The 20,529-nt window shown below is 42.5% G+C and overlaps 1 protein-coding gene across 3 annotated transcripts in view; it reads left to right on the top strand.

Moving 5' to 3' along the window:
- galnt2 (UDP-N-acetyl-alpha-D-galactosamine:polypeptide N-acetylgalactosaminyltransferase 2) overlaps positions 1-20,529 on the top strand; it is a 53,984-nt gene that overhangs the window by 21,536 nt on the left and 11,919 nt on the right. For all 3 annotated transcript variants that reach the window (XM_086187020.1, XM_086187011.1, XM_086187027.1), the window contains exons 2-10: positions 6,824-6,911; positions 11,338-11,491; positions 15,466-15,564; positions 15,679-15,746; positions 15,841-15,906; positions 16,040-16,161; positions 19,112-19,199; positions 19,494-19,581; positions 19,713-19,816. In XM_086187020.1, the coding sequence (XP_086043146.1) occupies positions 6,824-6,911; positions 11,338-11,491; positions 15,466-15,564; positions 15,679-15,746; positions 15,841-15,906; positions 16,040-16,161; positions 19,112-19,199; positions 19,494-19,581; positions 19,713-19,816 (877 nt within the window). The remainder of the gene's footprint in view (positions 1-6,823; positions 6,912-11,337; positions 11,492-15,465; positions 15,565-15,678; positions 15,747-15,840; positions 15,907-16,039; positions 16,162-19,111; positions 19,200-19,493; positions 19,582-19,712; positions 19,817-20,529) is intronic.

The following is a 20,529-nucleotide window of genomic DNA, read 5'->3' as shown; positions in this document are numbered from 1 at the left end:
CCAGGACAGGATATAACAGAGAAATAACTGGTTATTTCATCAGGCTTCTCAGTAATTGTGTCATCTTTGTGTGCTGCTGTCCATTAGTGTGTTTCACGACTTCCTCTCCTGCTGCTCTTAATGCCTGATGTACTGAACTGTTATCTCTCAGTGAATTTAGGATGATTTAAGCCTGCAGAGCAAATCAGATCATTGGCTGCAGCTCTTATATCGGAGACATGGTTTAATCTGGATTTACTCTGTGAAATCAAAACCAAGTTTGGCTTGAGTTAGAAATGATTGCTGTAAAAATAAAAATATGCTCCACGTAACGTGCAGCTTCACATGCTGCTGCTGAATGAGTGTGAACTTACTGCATTTATCCTAGGCTGTGTGTGTGTGTGTGTGTGTGTGTGTGTGTGTGTGTGTGTGTGTGTGTGTGTGTGTGTTGGTGGACTCTTGGCTCCTATGTGAGTTAATCTATCAGAAGATGTAATCAGATTACCGTGGATTATATTCTGACTATTAGAGGCTAGAACAAGATAAAGGGCACACTCACATTCACTCAGAGGCATTCTGCAGATAAGCGCACAAAGCCAACCAGACCAACACACAACACACATACACGCTCTCATCTTGAGCTGTTGTTTTTTTTTTTAAGTCCATCCCATTATCGGAGCAGCAGGTGTGAGAGCTCTTCTGTGCCCAGCAAAGGAGAAAACGTTTATTAGAAATGGTCATTACTCCCTAAAAATATACTATGATTTTAATCTGAGTTGATTTAAAATGGAGAGATTGGGGCGGGGTGGGGTTTGTGGTTTGGTGGACTAAGGATTGCATTGCTGCTCTCTGCAGATAATTTGGCCTTGACGGCATCATGGGTCGGTGATCTTCAACTCTGACTGCGTGAAGCGGGTGGGATGAGGATCCACACCTCTACGTCTGAGGTCATGGTTCTCAGCAGGACTCTAATGGATTGACCAGTTCAAGTAGGGAGTCTTCCCCTGAGTGAGGGAGTGCAAGTATCTCGGGGTCTTGCTCTCGAGTCAGGGGACGATGGGGTGTGAGATTGTTAGGAGACGTTATGTGTGAAGAAAAGAGCCAGTTGTTGTGGTTCAAGCTTCTAGTGAAGATGCGTCCTGGCAGGTCCTGGCAGGTCCTGGCAGGTTTAATTCTTAATTTATTTGTTTGAAACAGTTGTATTAACAGGTTCCCATACAATGGCCATGCCCACATAAACACATTCACTATGATTAGCTACACCTAAGGTCCAATATATTACAGCGGGAAGTTTTTAGTGAATAATATGTTAACCCAATTATGAATAAATAATGACGAAATCTTTGGCACACATAGACCCAGTACAGGGTTAGAATTGAAAAGGCCCACTAAAACTGGTCAATCAGAGCCAGTAAAGGACATTTTAACCCTTGTGAAGAGAGCATTTACTAAAGGGTTGTTATAAAACATTGCATATCCCCTAGTTGATCCTAATTAATTGGCAAATGGGTGTGTATTTCCTCTGTGTTTGGTGGGATCTGGTCTGGTGTGGTTTGCCTTTTACTAAACGGAAATTGGATATCTTGGCTTGGAGCAGAAGGGAAGAGCTGATTGGGAGCGTGAGATGTCCTCAGTCGGACCAGCTGTGAAACAAACTGCTGTTTTTTGTTGTGTGCAACAGGCAGATTCAAGCTTGAATGTGTTCCACTCATTTGACATCTGTCTGTTTGTTTAAATATAGAAATTCATCCTGACAGCATCAGTGTGTGTTTATTGTTGGTTGAGGTTCAGGTGTTTTGACGTGCCATATGTACTTGTCACTTGGGGGGACTGTTACTCACGACCTGTCAGATTTCATTTTCTCACTGGCCCTTTTTCATTTTCTGCCACATTGTGTAGCAGTATAACACAAAAAGCCCACAACTGTGAGTTTTTTTTTTTGTCAATCCCTAACAAGCCTTCATCCCACTGTGGCAAAAGAGCCAAGTACTGATGACTCTACTGAATGAGCTGTGTGTGTTCTGAAGTAAGGAAGTGTGCACAATTTAGTCATTTCCATTTATTAGAAAAAGAATCTCATCTATATTAGTCTAACAAGACTTGAAGCAAAGGGATTTGATTGGCTCATCCTGCTTAATCAGGGTCAGGTCACTAATCGGCTCTAGAGGAGACTAATCAATGTTCTTACTGGTTCTTTCTTTAGTCGTGAAAATGTAATGAACATAACCTGCTTGTTTTATTCAATAATCAAATGAGAATAAATCAAAGGCAGTATTAGAAAATATATTTCTTAAATATCACAAAATGTTTCTCAAGCGCCAGCAGCAGCAGCAGCAGCAGTAAAGTCGCTATATCCACTCAATACTCTCTCAAATCTAAAATGTCAGTAAGATGAATAATATTTCTAACATTCAAATACCGAGTGAAGTCTAAAAAAAAAAAAGAAAACCAAAGACATCAGTCAGTGTCTGTCTTTCCTCATGCTGTCATTCCCTCTGCTGCTGCTGCTGCTGTCATTCACCTTCTTCTGAGGTGTGTGTGTGTGTGCGCGTGTGTGTGTGTGTGTGGCGGGGGGGGGGGTATTGAGCCACTGGATCATTTTACAAGAATTTTTCCATTCTTGGCAAACTAAAAAGAGTGAGGCTACATACAGAAGCATGGTAGCGTAAACTACAAGAAATATCATGTGTACTGTTTTGAAAAGTCCCATCTCCCTTTGAGACATGAGCCAAATCTTCACGGTGCTGCAGCACATGAGCTTGCGCTGGACCAGCAGGAGAGGCACTGACCATGTGCACAGTTTACTGGCAGAGGCACGCATCCAAGAAAAATCCAAATCGATACTGAGTAATACCTGTGTATGTCCAGTCTTCAGTGTCTTTGCCAGCGGAGATTGACAGTAGAATCGACTGAGCCACTACCTGTCACTCTCACGTGTTCCTTTTGTTATTGCCTTGGTAGTTGAAAATCCTGCGAGGTCTGCTTTTTATTCTGTCTTGTTAAAATCCAAAGGGCACTGACAGAGTCGCTAACAGCTAGCTAGCTGTGGCTCCAGCAGGTGCGGGCCACGGTGAGAAGATCAGCAGCACTCCGATAGTCTCTGCAGAGCTTACACACCGACAACCGTCAACGGCCTCCAAACCTGCTGCCACCAGTGTCACACAAATTCCATTCCAACCCACATTTCTGGGTTTCGACTGGAAATCCTATAGCACGGTTGTTATTTTTGATTCTTGATTTGATTAAGCTGCCGAAGCACACAAGAAATAAGTTCACTGGACTGATTTACAGTCTCTCTGAAAACTAAACCTCTACTATCTGTAGTTTGAGCCGGCGCTTTGAGGTGTGTGTTTAATGTCTTTTGTATTTGCACATTTCAATTCATGTTTGTATTTCAAGGAGAGGTGGAAGGTTACAGGCCATTTGCACTGAGAGGTTGTAAAAGCTGTTGAATGGGTGAATGATAACGATAGTTCTCCAACATTGCTCTCTCCTTAACCCTGTAAGTCATGTTTCCATCACTGATAAATCTTATTCACAGCAGCCATTTCTTGTTCAATCAGGGTCACTGGCCTTTACAGCCCTCCATGGGTCCCATCTTCTCCTAATGCCTTCTGTCAATGAGTGACCTGATGGACTGCAAGTCCCATGAAGCTCAGGGAGGATGAGTCAGGATTCTGGCAGCTTTTCTCTTCTTTTTTTTCTCCGCATTGTTTGTCTTTCTCTTTGTGCCGTCTCAGTTTTGCTTCCTCTCATTCACCTTTCCCTCGCCTTGTTCTTGCTCCCTCTATTGTCTGTTCTGCATTTATATTTAAACAAAGTTGATCCTGCATCCATAAAATAAACATTTGGTTTTCACAAGCACAGTAGCAAAACGATTATCCCCAAAACTGTCTCTCCGCAAGTTTCTCGAGGCTGTGCAAATATATAAAGGGATATGAATTGTGCCTTTTTCAACAGGTTGAAAATAGATTTAACACCTTGCTACATTTTCAATGGAAGCAAAGAGCGTCACTGAAATTTTTAATATTCACTGTTCAAAGTACTGATTGATATTCAAAAGCTGCCAACAACATTTGCATAAACCGATTATCCTTGTATTGTTTTAAGTTAAGCTCCACTGATCTATTTTTTAAATTGACTTTCTATTAAATTATTGAATTAAGAAGCAGGTGCTCAAACATTCAACAGGCTTAAAGAACTGGTATGATCAAACCCAGCTGTGGAGATAGATACCATTATTTTTCGACGAGGACTAGTATGATGATATTGTGACTTTTGTGTAAACTCAGACGGTCATTTGTACTACATTGTAACCGGAGTAACTGCTAGCAGCTGTGGCTGAAACGAGTCTGTTGCGTTTGTTGCACAGACATTACAGTAGATGATGAGGCAGATAATCTTTGCCAGTCAGTGCTTTGCGAGGACAGAATGCTTGTGCTAGTAGAGTGCTTTTGGAAGCTGCGCGTACATGTCCAGATGCTTGGGGGAGGTGTTTTCTCCTGGGAAGCAGAGTTTTCACAACAGTTACTAGATGTCACTGCTACTATACTGAGCTGTGGACTGTGAGGCGTGTGAAGAGGCAGCTGACACCTCTTGCGGAGTAGAAGGTTGGATTAGACCCAGAAATGACATGACGAAAGATGGAATCAACGTGATAGGAGGAGGAAAGGTGCTTGGCTGACTTCAGTAATTTATGGCTGTCAGGCTTTTGGGGTCACAGCTTTGCAGCAGGGATCAAGGAAGAACCCGTGATGCTTTGGGGCAGATCAGTTTAACATGACAAATATTTCTGTTTTTTTCCACATTAGTTTAGTTGACGTCTCAGGCCCTCAAGCACCTGTCTGTCAGCAGGTGTACGTCATCGGATGTGGCTGCATGGCACTTGAAGGGAGTGAGAAAGGGAGTTGATAGGAATATACTGATACCAGTGTCGGCGTTCATTTTGTATGAATTTCTCTTATTGATTACTGATCAATTTCCTGTGTTTGGAAGGAGAAAAAGTAGGACAATGCAGGTTTTTGGCATCGTTGCAGCTGTTTTAATTTTCTGAGTCACTGTGGGTGGAGATTAGTGATTCAGGTGTGCAAACTCTCTCCTGTTTAACGGTTTGATTTGGAAGCAGCTCAAAATAGATGAAATGAGAGAATATTTGTACAGCATTAATGTTCATGTATTTGCTCTTTGGGAGAGAAAAAAAATCTGACCCTTGTGCTAGTGTTATTGTATCATAGGATATTATTTCCCCTTGAAACAGATTCCCACTGGCGCTCAGGTAGAGAGACAGCATCACCCCTGGAACTGAAGCCCATGTTCCAAACAGCATATTGCAGGTTTTTCGACACTTCCTTGATTGTAAAGTCATTATAAGCAGAGTTGTTGTCATCTTTCATGGTGAAACAAAGCTTCTTCATGTCTCCTCAAAGTTTTGAGTTTCCCACAGCATAGATGTATAAATTAGAGGTTTGGGTTAGTTTGTTTGTTTGTTTTGGCAATGCGCAACAGTCAGAAATCGATTAAAACATTGTCAAACGTGGATCAGAACATTTGGAACGGGTTCTCAAATGGAACAAGTTCTCTACCCATGTCCCTCTGTGATACTTGGTCACGGACAGGTTGCTTCCCAGTCTGAAGAGTCAACTCTAGTTAAACATTACGACAGCTCACTGAAGCAAAAGTCCGAAGCCAATGTGGAACTGTATCTCAGCAGAAAGTGTGTCCTGTTTTTCATAAGATCCCGTTGAGCTGCATTTTGTCAATGGAAATACAGTCAGTTTTTTAGTTTTCATCCTGCATTACCATCCAACTGTGCACATATTGAGCTGTCATGAACACTTAGAGAAATTGATTTTCTTGGTGGATGTGGATATTGGACAGGAGAGTGTTATTTTAGTCACAGATTGGCTCAGTGTCCACAGCAGATGAATGGAGCGGCTGGCATACAGAGAAATGATGGGCGACAAGCACAGAAAACAACAGAAGTTATTTAGTTTGTCCATGGAAAAACACGAAAACTTAAATCGACAAATCACATGTATTTGGTGTTAAAGGTATAGAAATTAGCTGTCAAATACTGTTTGATCACTTTGCTGCAGTACATTGTAGTAAGTTGAACTTAAGCTACTTAAAAAGTAAAAAAAAAAAACAGAGCGATACTGTAATTTCACAGGAGCCGAGGATGAGAGAGAACCACAGAGTAAATAAGAGAGTTGCACTTTATGATCTGAAAAGCACTAAAAGCCGAGCCGGCCCTGATATTGATCCAGTGGGTTTTAATGGTAACCTAGATGGACGGGGGCAAGGACGACTCGCCATCTCTTTGTCCATGTGTGTAAATGTTGAGGACCGATCACTGATGAAGTTAGTAGGATGTATTGATGACTGATCTGATGAACTGAGAAAGTTTGAGTCAGCTGAATGAGTAAATGAAAGGCCTGGCTCCATTTATGTCTGGATAACCTGCGTCATAGGGAAGCGCTCTGGTGCTGTAAAACTGATTATTTTATATATTTGAAGGCCTGTTTAGAGGGGATCTTTTCAGTTATGGGTTTGATGGATATAGTTTATAAAATCAAGTTTTGTTTGTTGAGTTTGGATAAGGATGTAAAGGCAGGTCAGGCTGGATGAGTCAACCATGCGTGCTGTTTAATAATCCAACATCTCCTGGAGAAATATTTCAAGTTTCAGCACAGTGTCTTCGTGTGTCTTGGATGGGAAGTCTGCCACAGCTGCACTTTTCTGTTTCTGACATTGTCCGCACGATACGATGACTCCTGTTTGGCTCTCAGGTTTGACTCTGAGTGCCTGTACTAATATGTGTGTGTTTGTGTTGCATGTCTTCCAGGATGATTGGGGCTCCAGCGACTCATCCAATAGAAACAAAGCTCACAACCCTGACGATAAGGCCAACAGCATGGAGACTCTGCCGCCTGGTAGGAAACTTTACTACCCATAATGCACCACAACTGCATTGGAAAAGCCTTGTTGAGAGTTCGTATGAATACTCTCCTCTTTTGTGTTATCGTGACTTTAAAGCTTGTCAGTACCACATTCCTGTTTCACATACACAATTTCCTTATTGATTGCTTCAATATATTTCAACTCGGTGCTGGAAATGGAGACGGAAGGAAATAGAACACTAAACAATAAATCCTTTGTAAGGACCCTCTATTCCCAGCAGCACATATTTTTCACAAATATGTAACAAAAGGATAAGTGATTCATATTTTGGTGTCAAGGTCACAGTGACCTCGTGTCCCTCGGAGTAACAGGGTTGATGTCACTGACGCCTCAGAGCCAGGAGGACACGCTGGGGTTTGTGGCTCAAAAAATTACTGCTTTAAACAACCAGAGACAGCAATACGATACTTGAAAATCCATTCTAATCTGCCTCCTAACCCTACTCTACGTCCCCGCCCACTCTCTCAGAAACAGTTTGAGTCCAACGGCAGAAGTAGAAAACTCACAGCCTGTCTGAGAAGTCATTTCTCATTCAGCTCCCGTCGTCTGCCTCGCTCAAAGCAGCCACCCCTCCTTCACAAGCCCGTGACCTGCGAAAGCTGAACACACACTCTCTTATCTGATCCAGCAGTGGTAATGGATTGCAATTTGAATGTTGAAGTTGGACCATTTCAACTTCAGGGTGACTTTACGTTTAACGATGGCAGTGTATCACAGTATTACCTCAAATACAAGCACGCACACACACACACACACACACACACACACACGGGGGGGGGGATCAGAGAGAAAAGGGAAGGTTAGTGAGTAAGTGATAAAAAGATGGATGATAATTTCATAAAAGGATATTAAAAGCAAAAAGAGTGATGGAGGAAGCACTCAGCTCGTCAGAAGTGTGTGAACGCTTTGTTGAATTTAAGTGTCTATCTGAAGTATGCGCTCTCTGTTAATTTTTCCTTCTTGAAAAAGTTAAGAGGTGCTGCTTTGTTGAAATATAAGTTCCCTCCTCTCCACCGAAGAAAAAACCTAAATTTTTTTTTTAACCATTGATCTTTGTGTATGCGAGACTCTTTTAAGGGTAGAGTGAGAAGGACTTTTCAAATGTAGCTCCTCCTCCCTGGTGTGTCACCCTCCGTCTCACCAACCGCTTCTTCAGTGCTCACAGGTGAAAGCCAATTAAAGATTCTAGGGCTCCTCCACCCTTTACACAGATCCATCCATCCATCCATCCATCCATCCATCCATACATCTATCCATTTTCTAAACTGCTTATCAGTTAAGGGTCGGGGAGTTGGGAGGCCTGGAGCCTATCCCAGCGGGAGTCACCCTGGACGGGTCGTCAATCCGTCACAGGGCCATCAGGAGCAATGAGGGGTTCAGTATCTTACTCAAGGGTACTTTTGACATGGTCACTGGGGATCATTTGTGAGGATCAAACCAGCAAACTTTCAGTTGCTAGACGGCCTTGCTACCTCCAGGCCATGCCACCCCTCCCCTTCTCAGTTTTTCTCAAATATAAAATGGTAGTCAAAAACTGGGAGAGAGGAAAATGAAACAAAATGGGAGAGAGTGGGAAATAAGTGCATGGACTGTATTCAGGCCATTCCATTCCCCTCTGCTGCTGCTGCCCACTGTCTTCCCCCGAGACACCTGGTCTGGCTGTTATTGGCTGGAGGCTACACACCCACCACTCAAGGGCTGACACCCAGAGACATCCCAAACACAACAAAATGAGAAAATACAGCCAGAGAGTGGAGTCTCTGCAAATGCTCACACTGCCACACTCTCCCACTGGTTCATGAGGGATTCTGAGTCTGTCTAGACTTTATATTTTAGGAAAATCCTTGTCATTATGTCTTTTTGAATTTCCCTGTCACATTTATGTGGGGAAAAGTGATGTTTATTGTAGCATTTCACAATTATACACACATTTTGAGCTGACGCACGAAGGAAGACGGTCATCTTGAGTAAAAGTACAAGTTAGTTATTGGTCAATGTGGCGGTTTACCCTCCGTATGCTGCACAGCAAGTTGATGTCATGTGAGGCGTTCAACAGCGTGTGTGTTAACAGTACATCAGTTTGCCCACAGTTACTGTGAGAAATGAATTGCTTCCACATTACTGGCAGCTCACTGGATTCAGTTAATAAAACATTCCATCATGCTGATTCAGCAACCAAATCAATGATGTTGCCATTTTTTGGCTAAATGATAAACAAATAGATGACAGTTAGTTTGGTTAAACTTTATTTATGGACTAAAAGTATCAGCTGAGAGTTAACAAATAAATAATTGTGAATATGATTTGAATTCCGTCAAAGTTTTGAAGCTCTCCCTTTGAGCGTGCTGTCTGCATGCTGTGTAGGTTTCGGTTTTGTTTCTCGTGTACAGCCTGCGAAAAGGAAAAAAGAAGTTGTTTGAATTGAAGTGAATTTTCAGGGAGTGAATCAAACCAGGCGTGTGTGTTCACACCAGCTTGGCAGAGGGTTTATGGTTCAGAGCCAACTGAGGGAATGCTACTGAACAAGAGTCCCTCCAGACTGTTACCGTCACATGGAAGCACAACCAGGTCAAGGGATTTCCAGCAAATGATGCAAACAAAAACCAGTCAGCAACTGTGGGTGGAAATGGCTCAGTGACCAAGAGACCGCAGGAGAGGAGGGAAGATTGTTCAGAGCAACATAATAGACCTCCAGCTGACCACTTGATACGCTGCAGGGGTCTAAAGCAGCCAAACACCAGCTGAGACTTGATAGGTGTAGCTGATAAAGTGGTCTCGGAGAGACTTGGAACAGAGTTACACGAATGTGAATTCCTACCGCGGAAGTGCACAGTTAATGTGCTTCGTTTGGGCATTCAAAGAGAGCAGGTGGATTGAAAGAGTCTTTAATGAAGATGTCCATCTTGGAAGTCCCAGCTAAAAACTGGCAAAATGAGAAGTTGAAACATTAATTTTGCTATGATAATTACTCACTGCCACTGAGCATTGATATCAGCAAGGACATCACACACTCTGACACATGCAGCCATGTCTCCAAGGCACCGCAGGCAGATCATTGCAAGCTTGAGCTAATTAGCATGCCCGACACATTCACATGCTGTCAGTGTAGGCACACACACACACACACACACGCACCCCAGCTCTCCTCCTCCTCCTCCTCCTCCTCCTCCTCTTCAGGCTCCGTTTCCCTCTGCGTCTGTCTATCTCTGCCTGTCATGCACACACTCATCCATACTGAGAGATAGTGTAATCTCACGCTGCCATATGTTTAACACAAGTCATTAACATAGCAGCTGCACCCTGCTAATTAGCTGCATTATTATCCATGTATGTCTGTGTCTCAGTAGTTGGTGATAAACTGTGAAATTAAACATGACAAATTTCTTTGTTTAGCGTGCAGTGATCATGTAATCTGGACAGACAGATTCAAGGTGCACTGAGAGTGTGGAAGTTTGATTTGTCTCTCAAAGAATTTATAAACTATGAACTTATATTTTTTTAACCGCAATTTATGAGTAAATTTACCGCATGAAATAAATATTGTGTGCTTTCTCACTTTTCCAAAGCAGTCTTTTTGCCTTTTAGTATAAATTTCATGTCAGCTTTCTTCTCAACCATGTCGCCGCCTCGTCAAGCAGCAGCTTGAGGTAGCGAGGTTTCCATCCTGTCAGTAGTGAAGGATTCTTGCATCAGTCTGTCTACATTTGACAGTCCCACTCATGTATAATCCCACTGAGATGCATTTCAGCCACATAGATTCATACATCATTTTTTAGCTGTGAATTTTATATTTTGGTTATGCTGTATTTACTCAAAGGACCACGCCAAATTTTGGGGGAAGTACAGGGTCTGGGATAGCAAATAGGCTTGTTTTGTTTTTAAGTTGGCATTTTCCTTGAAATAAAAACAGAAGATACAAAAATGTAAAAACAACAACAAAAAATTATGTGTGAACATGTGTTACCCAAATATGAATTTGGATTGTCGAAATAGTAAGAAGACCTCAGTACAACCAAGCCTGACAGTGGGACTGAATAGCACTTTCACTTCATTCGTCAAACATTTGAAAATTCAGATTCAGGAGCTGAAAGCCATGCTAAGTATAGCCCATTACAGTTGGGCGGCGCCACAAATTACAGCCTGGAAACAGACCATTAATGTCAACACCTCTCAAACCAATTCAATGAACAGTACAAATTAGAACTTTTCTGAAAACCAGTTTGTCCAATTACTGCTAAACCAACCACACCAGGCTGAACAAAGAAACATTTAAAATCACTGTGTGCAGAAATATACACACAGTGTGTGTAAGAAAGGAAGTTACAGTCAATCAGAGAAGCTGCAACATAGCACAGCAGTGTGTTTTAGTCTGTAATGTATCCGCGTGTGTGTTTTCAGGTAAAGTGCGCTGGCAGGATTTTGACCAGGATCTGTATGTTGGAGCTACGGTGGTACGACCGGGTCAGGACCCGTACGCCAGAAACAAGTTCAACCAGGTGGAGAGTGACAAACTTCGCATGGACAGAGCCGTGCCCGACACCAGACACGACCAGTATGTATCTTCTCTATGGCACAGAGCACCTGTCGTGTCCACACGCACGTGCTAGAGTTTATCTGATTGTCAGTCTCACCGCTGGGCCCTCCACCTTGATTCATGTGTGATTTCTGGCATCGTGTGTTTACATGCAGCCCTTTTTTACCTGTCAGTTTGACTAATTGGTAGGAGAATAGATAGCATCTCTTGGAAACTCCCTCTATTGTGGTCTATCAGATGACACCAGGAAGTCACTGCAGAGCACAAACACAGTATTCACTCGCTGCTCTTTTCATAACCCAACCTCTGGGCGATGGCCGTTCATTGTTCTACTTTTTGAAATGAAGGAACAAAACTAAGCCAAATCAAGATATCAAAGGGTTGATGCCTTTATTAGAGTACCGTGTCTCAGTACACCTGATTGTTTCATCGACATGATTTACTTACTCCCCTCTGATCTAGTGCAGGATACATGCAGTCATACGCAAAAATAAACAGCCCCGTTTAATCCAGTTTAATCCTTGCTCGTGTAAATTTACATTGTGTGTTTTAAAGCTCTCTGCAGTTGCCAGTTTAATGTCGTCATGTCACATCTCACTGAATAAAGCAGAAATACCTCAGCCCCCGTGACATTGAGGTTGACGGCTATGGCTGGGTTTGCAAACACGACTGGTCATTGTTCAGAATCCACTATTGAGAGAAAAACCCAGATACTGGCAAAATAGGTGTGATTCATATTGGTAGTTATGGAAGTCTGTGACGTTACTCACATATATCACGTAGTTTATTAGCTCTGAAGCGGCGCCGTGCTATTTCCGATGTAGCTCTGTTTATCTCTGACTGATAATAACCACAGGAAATCAACCCTTCCAAGCCAAAATAGGAGTTTGTGCTGTGTTTCCACCAGCAGCAACCGTTTTATAGTGACGAAGAACTGATTGGTATGTAACATTAATCAGAGGGTGCTTGCAAAATCTCACTTACAAGTTAGAGTTAAGTTAAGCTGTAGTTCAGAGCTGCGACAGTCAAAGAAGCTAAGCCAAAGTTCTATGGCTTCCTTCTCTGCATTTATTTGTTGATGTTTTATGTAATGTGAGCCAGAGTGAATCTTATCACACCCAGACAGGGTGAATAGCAGGGAGGCTCTGAGATGTCGGTCACGTACGACTACCGGAACGTGTCCGCCATCAGTGGATGGGGAAGTTCAGTGGCATTCACAGAAGGCGGTAGACAATGTTTATGTTTTGGTGTGAAAGACCTAACTCAGTTATTTTGATGATAATTTTTTGTTACCTTGCCACAAAAGAGGTGCTAGAGCTACAAAATCAATAAACAGTAAACCAAAAACAACATCAGTATTGAGGGAAAAAAATATAGGTTATATGTTCTAGTATCAGAATCGTAAATGACGTAGTATCAGAAAATCTCTGATTTTACTACTTTTTTTTCCAGTTCCATTTATCCTTAGCTTTGCCTCTGCCCCATCAAGAACTCTTCGCTATGTATTCACACAGCAGCAAGTTTATAGCTTGAAAACTTCAAAGGATTTCTAACAGATGAGAGGAGAAGAAAAGACCAGGTTGTAATTTGGCCTAAAGCCGCTAATTTAAACAAAAATAAGTCATCACATGTAATTGATTAAAAGACATAGAATGTGAATGCGTTGAGTTTATTTGTCAAATCATAATTTTGTGATTCTTCTGCTTACAAATGGCTCATTACCTACTGAAAGGTTGTGATCATTTCTCTGTGCTGATGAGCCAACGAGGAAGCTAAAAACACAGAGAACAGAGTGATACTACTTAGCCTAAGTGAGAGAAACACGCCCTCGTTTTTCTGGCTTCACCTCAACTTGCTCCAAAGACAGATAGGACCACTGATTAATGCAAATAATTGCTTCAGATTTAAAAGTCGATACACCTCTCGTGCCCTCTGTTATGTAAACGCTGATCACTTTCCTATTTGTCCTCCTCTGCAGGAGGATTGATAGTCATTTCATAGCTGATCCAAGTTTCCACTACATTGTTATTCATTTGTTATGTAAGTGATTCTGAACTTGTATTTACAGCCAATTAAACAAACACTATGACGTGAGTGTGCTGCGAACACTCAAAATACAATAGTGACTTTATTCAGAACCTTTTTTTTCCGTCAGTGTCTTTCCAGATACTTGGACTGCGTGACAACGAGTATACGTGTAAAGGCAGAGGTCTGGCCCCATTGACGGGTTGTTGAATGTGGACAACTGAAGCCATAAGCCTATTAAAAGAGCATGAATGTGTCTCCTATCGATTTGGTAGCAGTGTGTCATCTCACACAGTGTGAAGCAGCTCTGGCTGAGAAGGGAGAAGATAGATGTTTGGGGAGTTTTCCAGGGCCAGGACTGCTTTGTCTTTTCATCACAGGATCAAAAGAACTTGAGGCTTATTGTACAGAGAAATAATTCAACCTGATATTGTTTTGTTTTTTGGAGTTTTTATTTGCCAAGATTGTGAATGTACAGGAAGATGTCATCTGAAGATTGATGCGGCTGCTTACTGACTGTTTCCAGGCTGTTGTTTTTTTTCCCAATGGAACAGGCACAAACAAACTTTTCACTTCAGACAATTCAAAGACAGTCTGTCATGAACCTTCAGGATATGGTTTCAGTACTGTGTGTACACAGCAAATACTGCTGTACATCAAGTGTGTGTGTGAGCAATTAAGGAGCAGCTGAAAGACTGCAGGCACAGTCTCAAACTTAGTTGCACTTATAGCTGCCACATACTAATAAAGACTTTCATCTCATAAGCAGTGTGTGTAGACTGTAGATACAAAGGCTTTTACCTCAGCGTTTGACAGATAGTAGTCAGGTCAGATGTGATGGAAGGCGGGTGCATGGGTGGCCAGGATGTTCTGCTAGATGAGTGTTTCTTCATCCTCGCCTTGGCTCTGTCCTCTCCCCCTCCTCTCTTCCTCCATGTCCTATCACCCCTGTTCCTTACTTTAAAGTCGAGGCAAGATTTTACTCTGTTGAACACACACATGCACACGCACACGCATGCACACACACACACACACACACACACACACACACACACACACACACACACACACAATCTCAGGGGATTTTGCCCTGCAGTCTGTGAAACCCACTGTCAATCCCAGCTTCAGCAGAGCATTACACTCGGTGTGTGTGTTTGCCTGTGTGTATGTATCTTGGTGTCAGTGTGTACTGAATCTTACTTATTGTGTTTGTGTCAATCAAAAATGGTGTAGGCTTTGCTTGCAACTCACAGCCTGACTCACTTTCAGCTGTGCACTGATGTTGGAGTTCTGGGAATGTTTCATGTTCTGGACGTCCAAGTTGACTCTCAGTGACAAACGCGTATTTGGAGGGATTTAGCCATGGTTGCATTTGTGTTCTTTCACAAGCATACACAACTGATCTGATCCAGCATCACTGATATACTGACATACTCAAGATAATCAATTAATTAACAATTAAAATAATTATTAAAAAATGATTAAATTTTTTTTTTTTTTAAATGGCGGCACGGTGGTGCAGTGGTTTGCACTGTCGCATCACATCAAGAAGGTTCTGGGTTCGAGCCCTGGCGCGGGATCTTTCTGTGTTGAGTCTCCATGTTCTCCCTGTGCCTGCGTGGGTTCTCTCCAGGTACTCCGGCTTCCTCCCACAGTCCAAAGACATGCAAACGGGGACGAGGTTAATCCATGCTCTAAATTGACCGCTGACGCAAAAAAATTGATACAACGTTCAGAGAAAATTCCCAAGCACAAGAAAAAGACACACACACACACTTTTATATATGTATATGTGTGTATATATTTGTGTGTATATATACACACAAATATGTATATATGTGTGTGTGTGTGTGTGTGTGCGTGTGTGTGTGTGCGTGTATTTTTTTTCTAGTTAATAGTATTTATTTAAAGACCTTATACTTTGTTTCTGGATGTTTAACCTGGTGTTTTATTCTTTTTGTGTGTAGTTGCAGACATAAACAGTGGAAGTCTGACCTGCCAGCTTCGAGTGTCGTCATCACCTTCCACAATGAAGCCCGGTCTGCTCTGCTGCGGACTGTGGTCAGGTGAGTTAATGGTGTGTGCTATCCACAAATCTCAAATGTTTTGAGCTGCAGGCCTGAGAGTCACAACTGGCCCTGACATCCTCCTTTCTCATACCTCTGTCTCTGTTGTTTCAGCGTCTTGAAGAAGAGTCCTGCTCACTTAGTTAAAGAGATCATCCTGGTTGATGACTATAGTGATAACCGTGAGTACTCCACACGCTCACACACACACACACACACACGAGATGTATGTAAAACCATACATGACATATTATCTGTTTTGTGTGTTCATTCCAGCGGAGGATGGCGCGCTTCTGGGGAAGATTGAGAAAGTACGTGTGCTGAGAAATGACCGCAGAGAAGGTAATTAGAAGGGGAGAACTTTGTTTGTTTTTGCCATCTTGAGCAAATATCCCGATGCTGCGCCATCTGCTTTGACCGTTTTGTTGTGCAGAAATATTGTGGATGTGGTTCTATAAATGAGTGTTTCCCTCAGGACTGATGCGTTCGAGGGTTCGTGGTGCAGATGCTGCCACGGCGCCAGTCCTCACCTTCTTGGACTCCCACTGTGAATGTAATGACCACTGGTTAGAGCCACTGCTGGAGAGAGTGGCTGAGGTAAACACACACACACACACTCACACACACACTCTCACAACACAAACATGTTCCGGTATATTTTCCTATTTCTGCACACAACCCCAAAAAAAGTTGACAAAGCCCCTCTCCTATACGCTGTACCTGTAAAGATCTGGCTTTTTTCTACAATGGCAACAATTTTAATTGCCATTCAACCTCAGATGAAACGGCCCTGCACGAGCCTCGTGGACTTATCTGCTAACTCACTGAACTCAAAACCTGTGTGAAAAAGGTTATTTGTAATGTGTTTGCGCCGGTAACGTATGCAACTGTTTGTCATCTTGGCCGAGGAAGCGCTCCATCTTTACCCTGTTGTCCATGGAGTTCATGATGGAGAACATAGCACACCAGAACAGACACAACAGAAAAGCCAATCAGGTCAATTGTAAAACCTGCGTGTGTGTGGTGGCGTGCAGAGGACAAAGGGTATTAGAGGTGAACAGGAATGAATAGGGAGTCTGCGGCTTGAATTATTTCAGCATGCAATTCACTAAATAATTTCCACTGAAAGCTCGCTCAATCCTGCCTCCCTCACAAAACAGCTGGATATCGAAGAGCTTCTTAAGTCCATGTGCCTAGGCTCAGTCAGTCTGGCGTCAACAGGGAACACAAAGCAAAGGAGGCGACCTGGGAGTGAGGGAGTCTCGCTCACTCCACGCAAAGGCAAAACCCTTACAGAAGCATTAGGCTGTTAAGAGAAGGAGAGGAAAAGAGTACTGCTGTTCCCAGGGTCTCGTCAGTCATGGTGGGGTTATTTCAGCATTTATTTTGATCAGTTTAAGTTGAATTGCAGAAAATCTTCCAAGTTGCAAGTCAGCCATTGAAACGCAGTTCCTGGAGACGGCTGTGAAACGCGCCTCAGGCTGCGTGTGCCTCGTATCACCTCTACTGCTGCTTGCCATGAGTCACTTTTCTCATCAATTTCATTTTATATCCCCTCGGAAAAAATGTTAAAAAACCCAACGGGATGGTGTTTAGCTTTCAGGATTGACGGGTTGATGGCCACTCAGGCTTATCGATGTAAAACAGGGTATCTGCTTTGGTATGAAAAGTTGGATAATTCGTCTTAATGCTGATCATCATATTGGTGCGACATGCTAATGAAAAGTGTAGTACATTCAGCTGGAAGGAACATTTCTTTATTATTTTTGTGTACATTCACATGCAATAGGGCAGTTAAAAGGCTCGTCTCTTGGATATTACATCTGCTACTGTATAAAGCTTCTCTCCAGTTAGTGACGTTACTCTGGTTTTTCCTTTTTCACTCTTAAAAGGAAGTCATCAGGCTTCTATTAAGTAGAGCCTTCTACTGTTCTGGTGTGTTTTAATGGGTGTGACACCTTTTCATTTGGCCTGCATTTATCAAGTTGTTGGCAGTAGTAAGAAAGAACACGGCAGCCCAACCACAAAATGGCCCAGAAATGTCAATAACACAATAGAGTTGTTTCACAGTGGATGATTCGCTTGCTGTGTGTCAGTATCATAAAACAAGGATCACAGCGCTTGAAACGGTTCCATAATGGAGATACGGTTTGGTTATTTATATCTGTAGAAACTCTGCTGTCTTGTTCTCCCTCACACACAGTTCAGAGGTCAGTTATGCACCCTGGAGCTGGTTAGCAGTCCGTGTCTTGTTAAGATGCATAAGTAAAACAAGGAGTTTGTAACATGTCTTCACGACACAGGAATGCTCAGACTCATACTTGTAGGAGAGCCACTTTGTCTTGGATATGAACTGCTTCTCTTTTCTGGCCCATGTGTGCTTGAAAATAAGTTTGATCAAAATGAAAAAGTGATGTTAAAGCCCAAGTGAGGAGTATTTGCCTGGATGTTTTATTATGTGTTATCTTTGGAAAGAAATAAGTATTACTGTTTTCAAAGCAGGATGCTGTTTGTTTTTGTTTTTTTATTAAATTTTAAAAAGATGAACCTTTCTCTTCTATCAACGAACTGTAGAGGAAAATTCCCTGTATGGAACAAAGAGAAACAGAGCCACATTATAGTTTCAAAGTCTGTTTGTATTTAGGGTGAAGCAATTAATTGTAGAAATGACCTCAGGAGAAGCTTCTTGATTAAAGTCTATCTTAATCTGATCAGGGACCCTCTGTGTAACAGGGAGTGCAGTAATATGAAGATATGGAAAGATCACGATTCTGAAACGGATTCTGCCAAACACCCCCCCCCCCCGCCCCTCGTATCGTTGAATATCTGGATTCAAATCTAAAATGTTGTATTGTCTCATGAATGAACTTTACTTTGCTTTTGTTGTATTTCTAAATGTTAAAACACTTAGAGAATGAATGCAATCTGTGCGAAACCTCATGTGTCAAATGAAAAATGTCTCAGCCCCTCAATAAATAGTGTGACTCAGCACATGGAGCCATGTTTGTTTAATTGTTCTTGTGGCCGCTTGTGCAATCCTCTCTAAACTGTAATTTGGCTGTGAGGGTTTCAGTTGGTGTTGAAAAAGCTGATTTTACTTCATAAACACAGCAATAAATTAAACATAGAACTAAAGGAAGTACGGTAATTCTGAGATCACTGTTTCTCTGGGAGGCGGCACGGTGGTGCGGTGGTCAGCACTGTCGCCTCACAGCAAGAAGGTTCCAGGTTCGAGTCCCGGCTCGAGCACGGGATCTTTCTGTGTGGAGTTTGCATGTTCTCCCTGTACCTGCGTGGGTTCTCTCCAGGCACTGCGGCTTCAGCCCCCCCACAAACCTGAACAGGATAAGCAGTAGAAAATTGATGGATGGTTCTGAGGGAATTATTTTCTTATTTTATTTTCTGATGTTCTACTGAAGGTGTGAAGAACTCATCAGGGTTTGTAAGCTCTGCTCAGTTCACACTCTTGATTTGTAGTAAATATTTTTTAATGATTCTCAATTCAGATTTAGGTCAATTATTCTTGCCGTCTCTCCTTCTTTCCCAGGATAAGACCAGAGTAGTTTCTCCCATAATTGATGTCATCAACATGGACAACTTCCAGTATGTGGGAGCCTCGGCTGATTTGAAAGGAGGTACATGAACAAGCACTGCTTAGTTCAGGTTCAGTTTTCCTTCTCACAGCAATCATACCCGTTCAAGACAGTATCTAGTTAATGTACTTAGGCACACAAATTTCTCTGAGATGAACTTCTTCTACAGTGTGTTTGTGACCTGTCAACCATAAGAATCCTTCTGAAAGTAGATTAATCCCAGGAAATTGTCATAATGATTTGTTTTTCTGTGTGTGTGTGTGTGTGTGTGTGTGTGTGTGTGTGTGTGTGTGTGTGTGTGTGTGTGTGTGTGTGTGTGTGTGTGTGTGTGTGTAGGTTTTGACTGGAATCTGGTGTTTAAATGGGATTACATGACTCTGGACCAGAGACGAGCCAGACAAGGCAACCCCATCGCCCCTATAAAGTACGACACACACTCTTAAGACATCCTCACAAGTATTCATGCAAAACTGACAAAATGTTGTATTGCTGCCAACTTCTACTAACTATCCCCCCCCCCCCACACACACACACACACACACTGTGCCCGTCCAGGACTCCCATGATCGCAGGTGGGCTTTTTGTCATGGATAAGGAGTACTTTGAGCAGCTGGGGAAGTATGATATGATGATGGACGTGTGGGGAGGAGAAAACCTGGGTGAGTGCTGCCACACTGCAGAGGCCAATATCACAATTAAGCAGGAAGTCTAACAGCTGAAATGCAGTGGGTCTGTTACACGTGGGGGGTGGAACAAGGGTATTATAAGTGTGAGCACAGAAGTATGTCGCATATGTATGATTTAAAAAGAACAGTATGAAAAGTGGAAACTCTGAAACGCAGAGAATTCAGTGTTTATGGTAAATGGATTCATTTTTATAATGCGCCTTTCTACCTTAGCGGCACTCAAAGCTTTTTGCAGTGCCATCTCATTCACACACACACACACACACACACACACACACACTGATGATGGAAGCTGCTATGCAAGGCGCCACCCCACTCATCAGAAGCAATTAGGGGTTCAGTATCTTGCTCAACGGCACTTCGGCATGGTCACTGGGGGAAGTGAGGATCGAACCAGCGACCTTTTGGTTGCTAGACAGCAACTCTACCTCCAAGCCATGCTCTCTACCAGAAACTCTGCATCCTCCTTCACTGTGAAGGTGAAGCTGTGACAGTCCTTCAAGATGCTTTTGGTCTGAAAGCAGCCCACATTTTACATTAATTTCAGCCATTTGTTTGTTTGTTTTTGGGGAATAGTTTGACTCAAAAATATCCGGAGTCCCGCTCCACTTTTAACTCCCGTGAGATTTGGTTCTAATATTGCACTGGAGATGTGTCTCACACTGTGATCAAGTGTCGATGTGTGT

The sequence above is a fragment of the Aulostomus chinensis genome, chromosome 2 (genome assembly GCF_037954235.1).
Source record: "Aulostomus chinensis isolate RoL2024-O1b breed Wild chromosome 2, RoL_Achi_v1.0, whole genome shotgun sequence".
Taxonomy (NCBI): Eukaryota; Metazoa; Chordata; class Actinopteri; order Syngnathiformes; family Aulostomidae; genus Aulostomus; species Aulostomus chinensis.
Note: the sequence above shows the minus strand (reverse complement) of the source record. Positions and strands in the feature narration are given on the sequence as shown.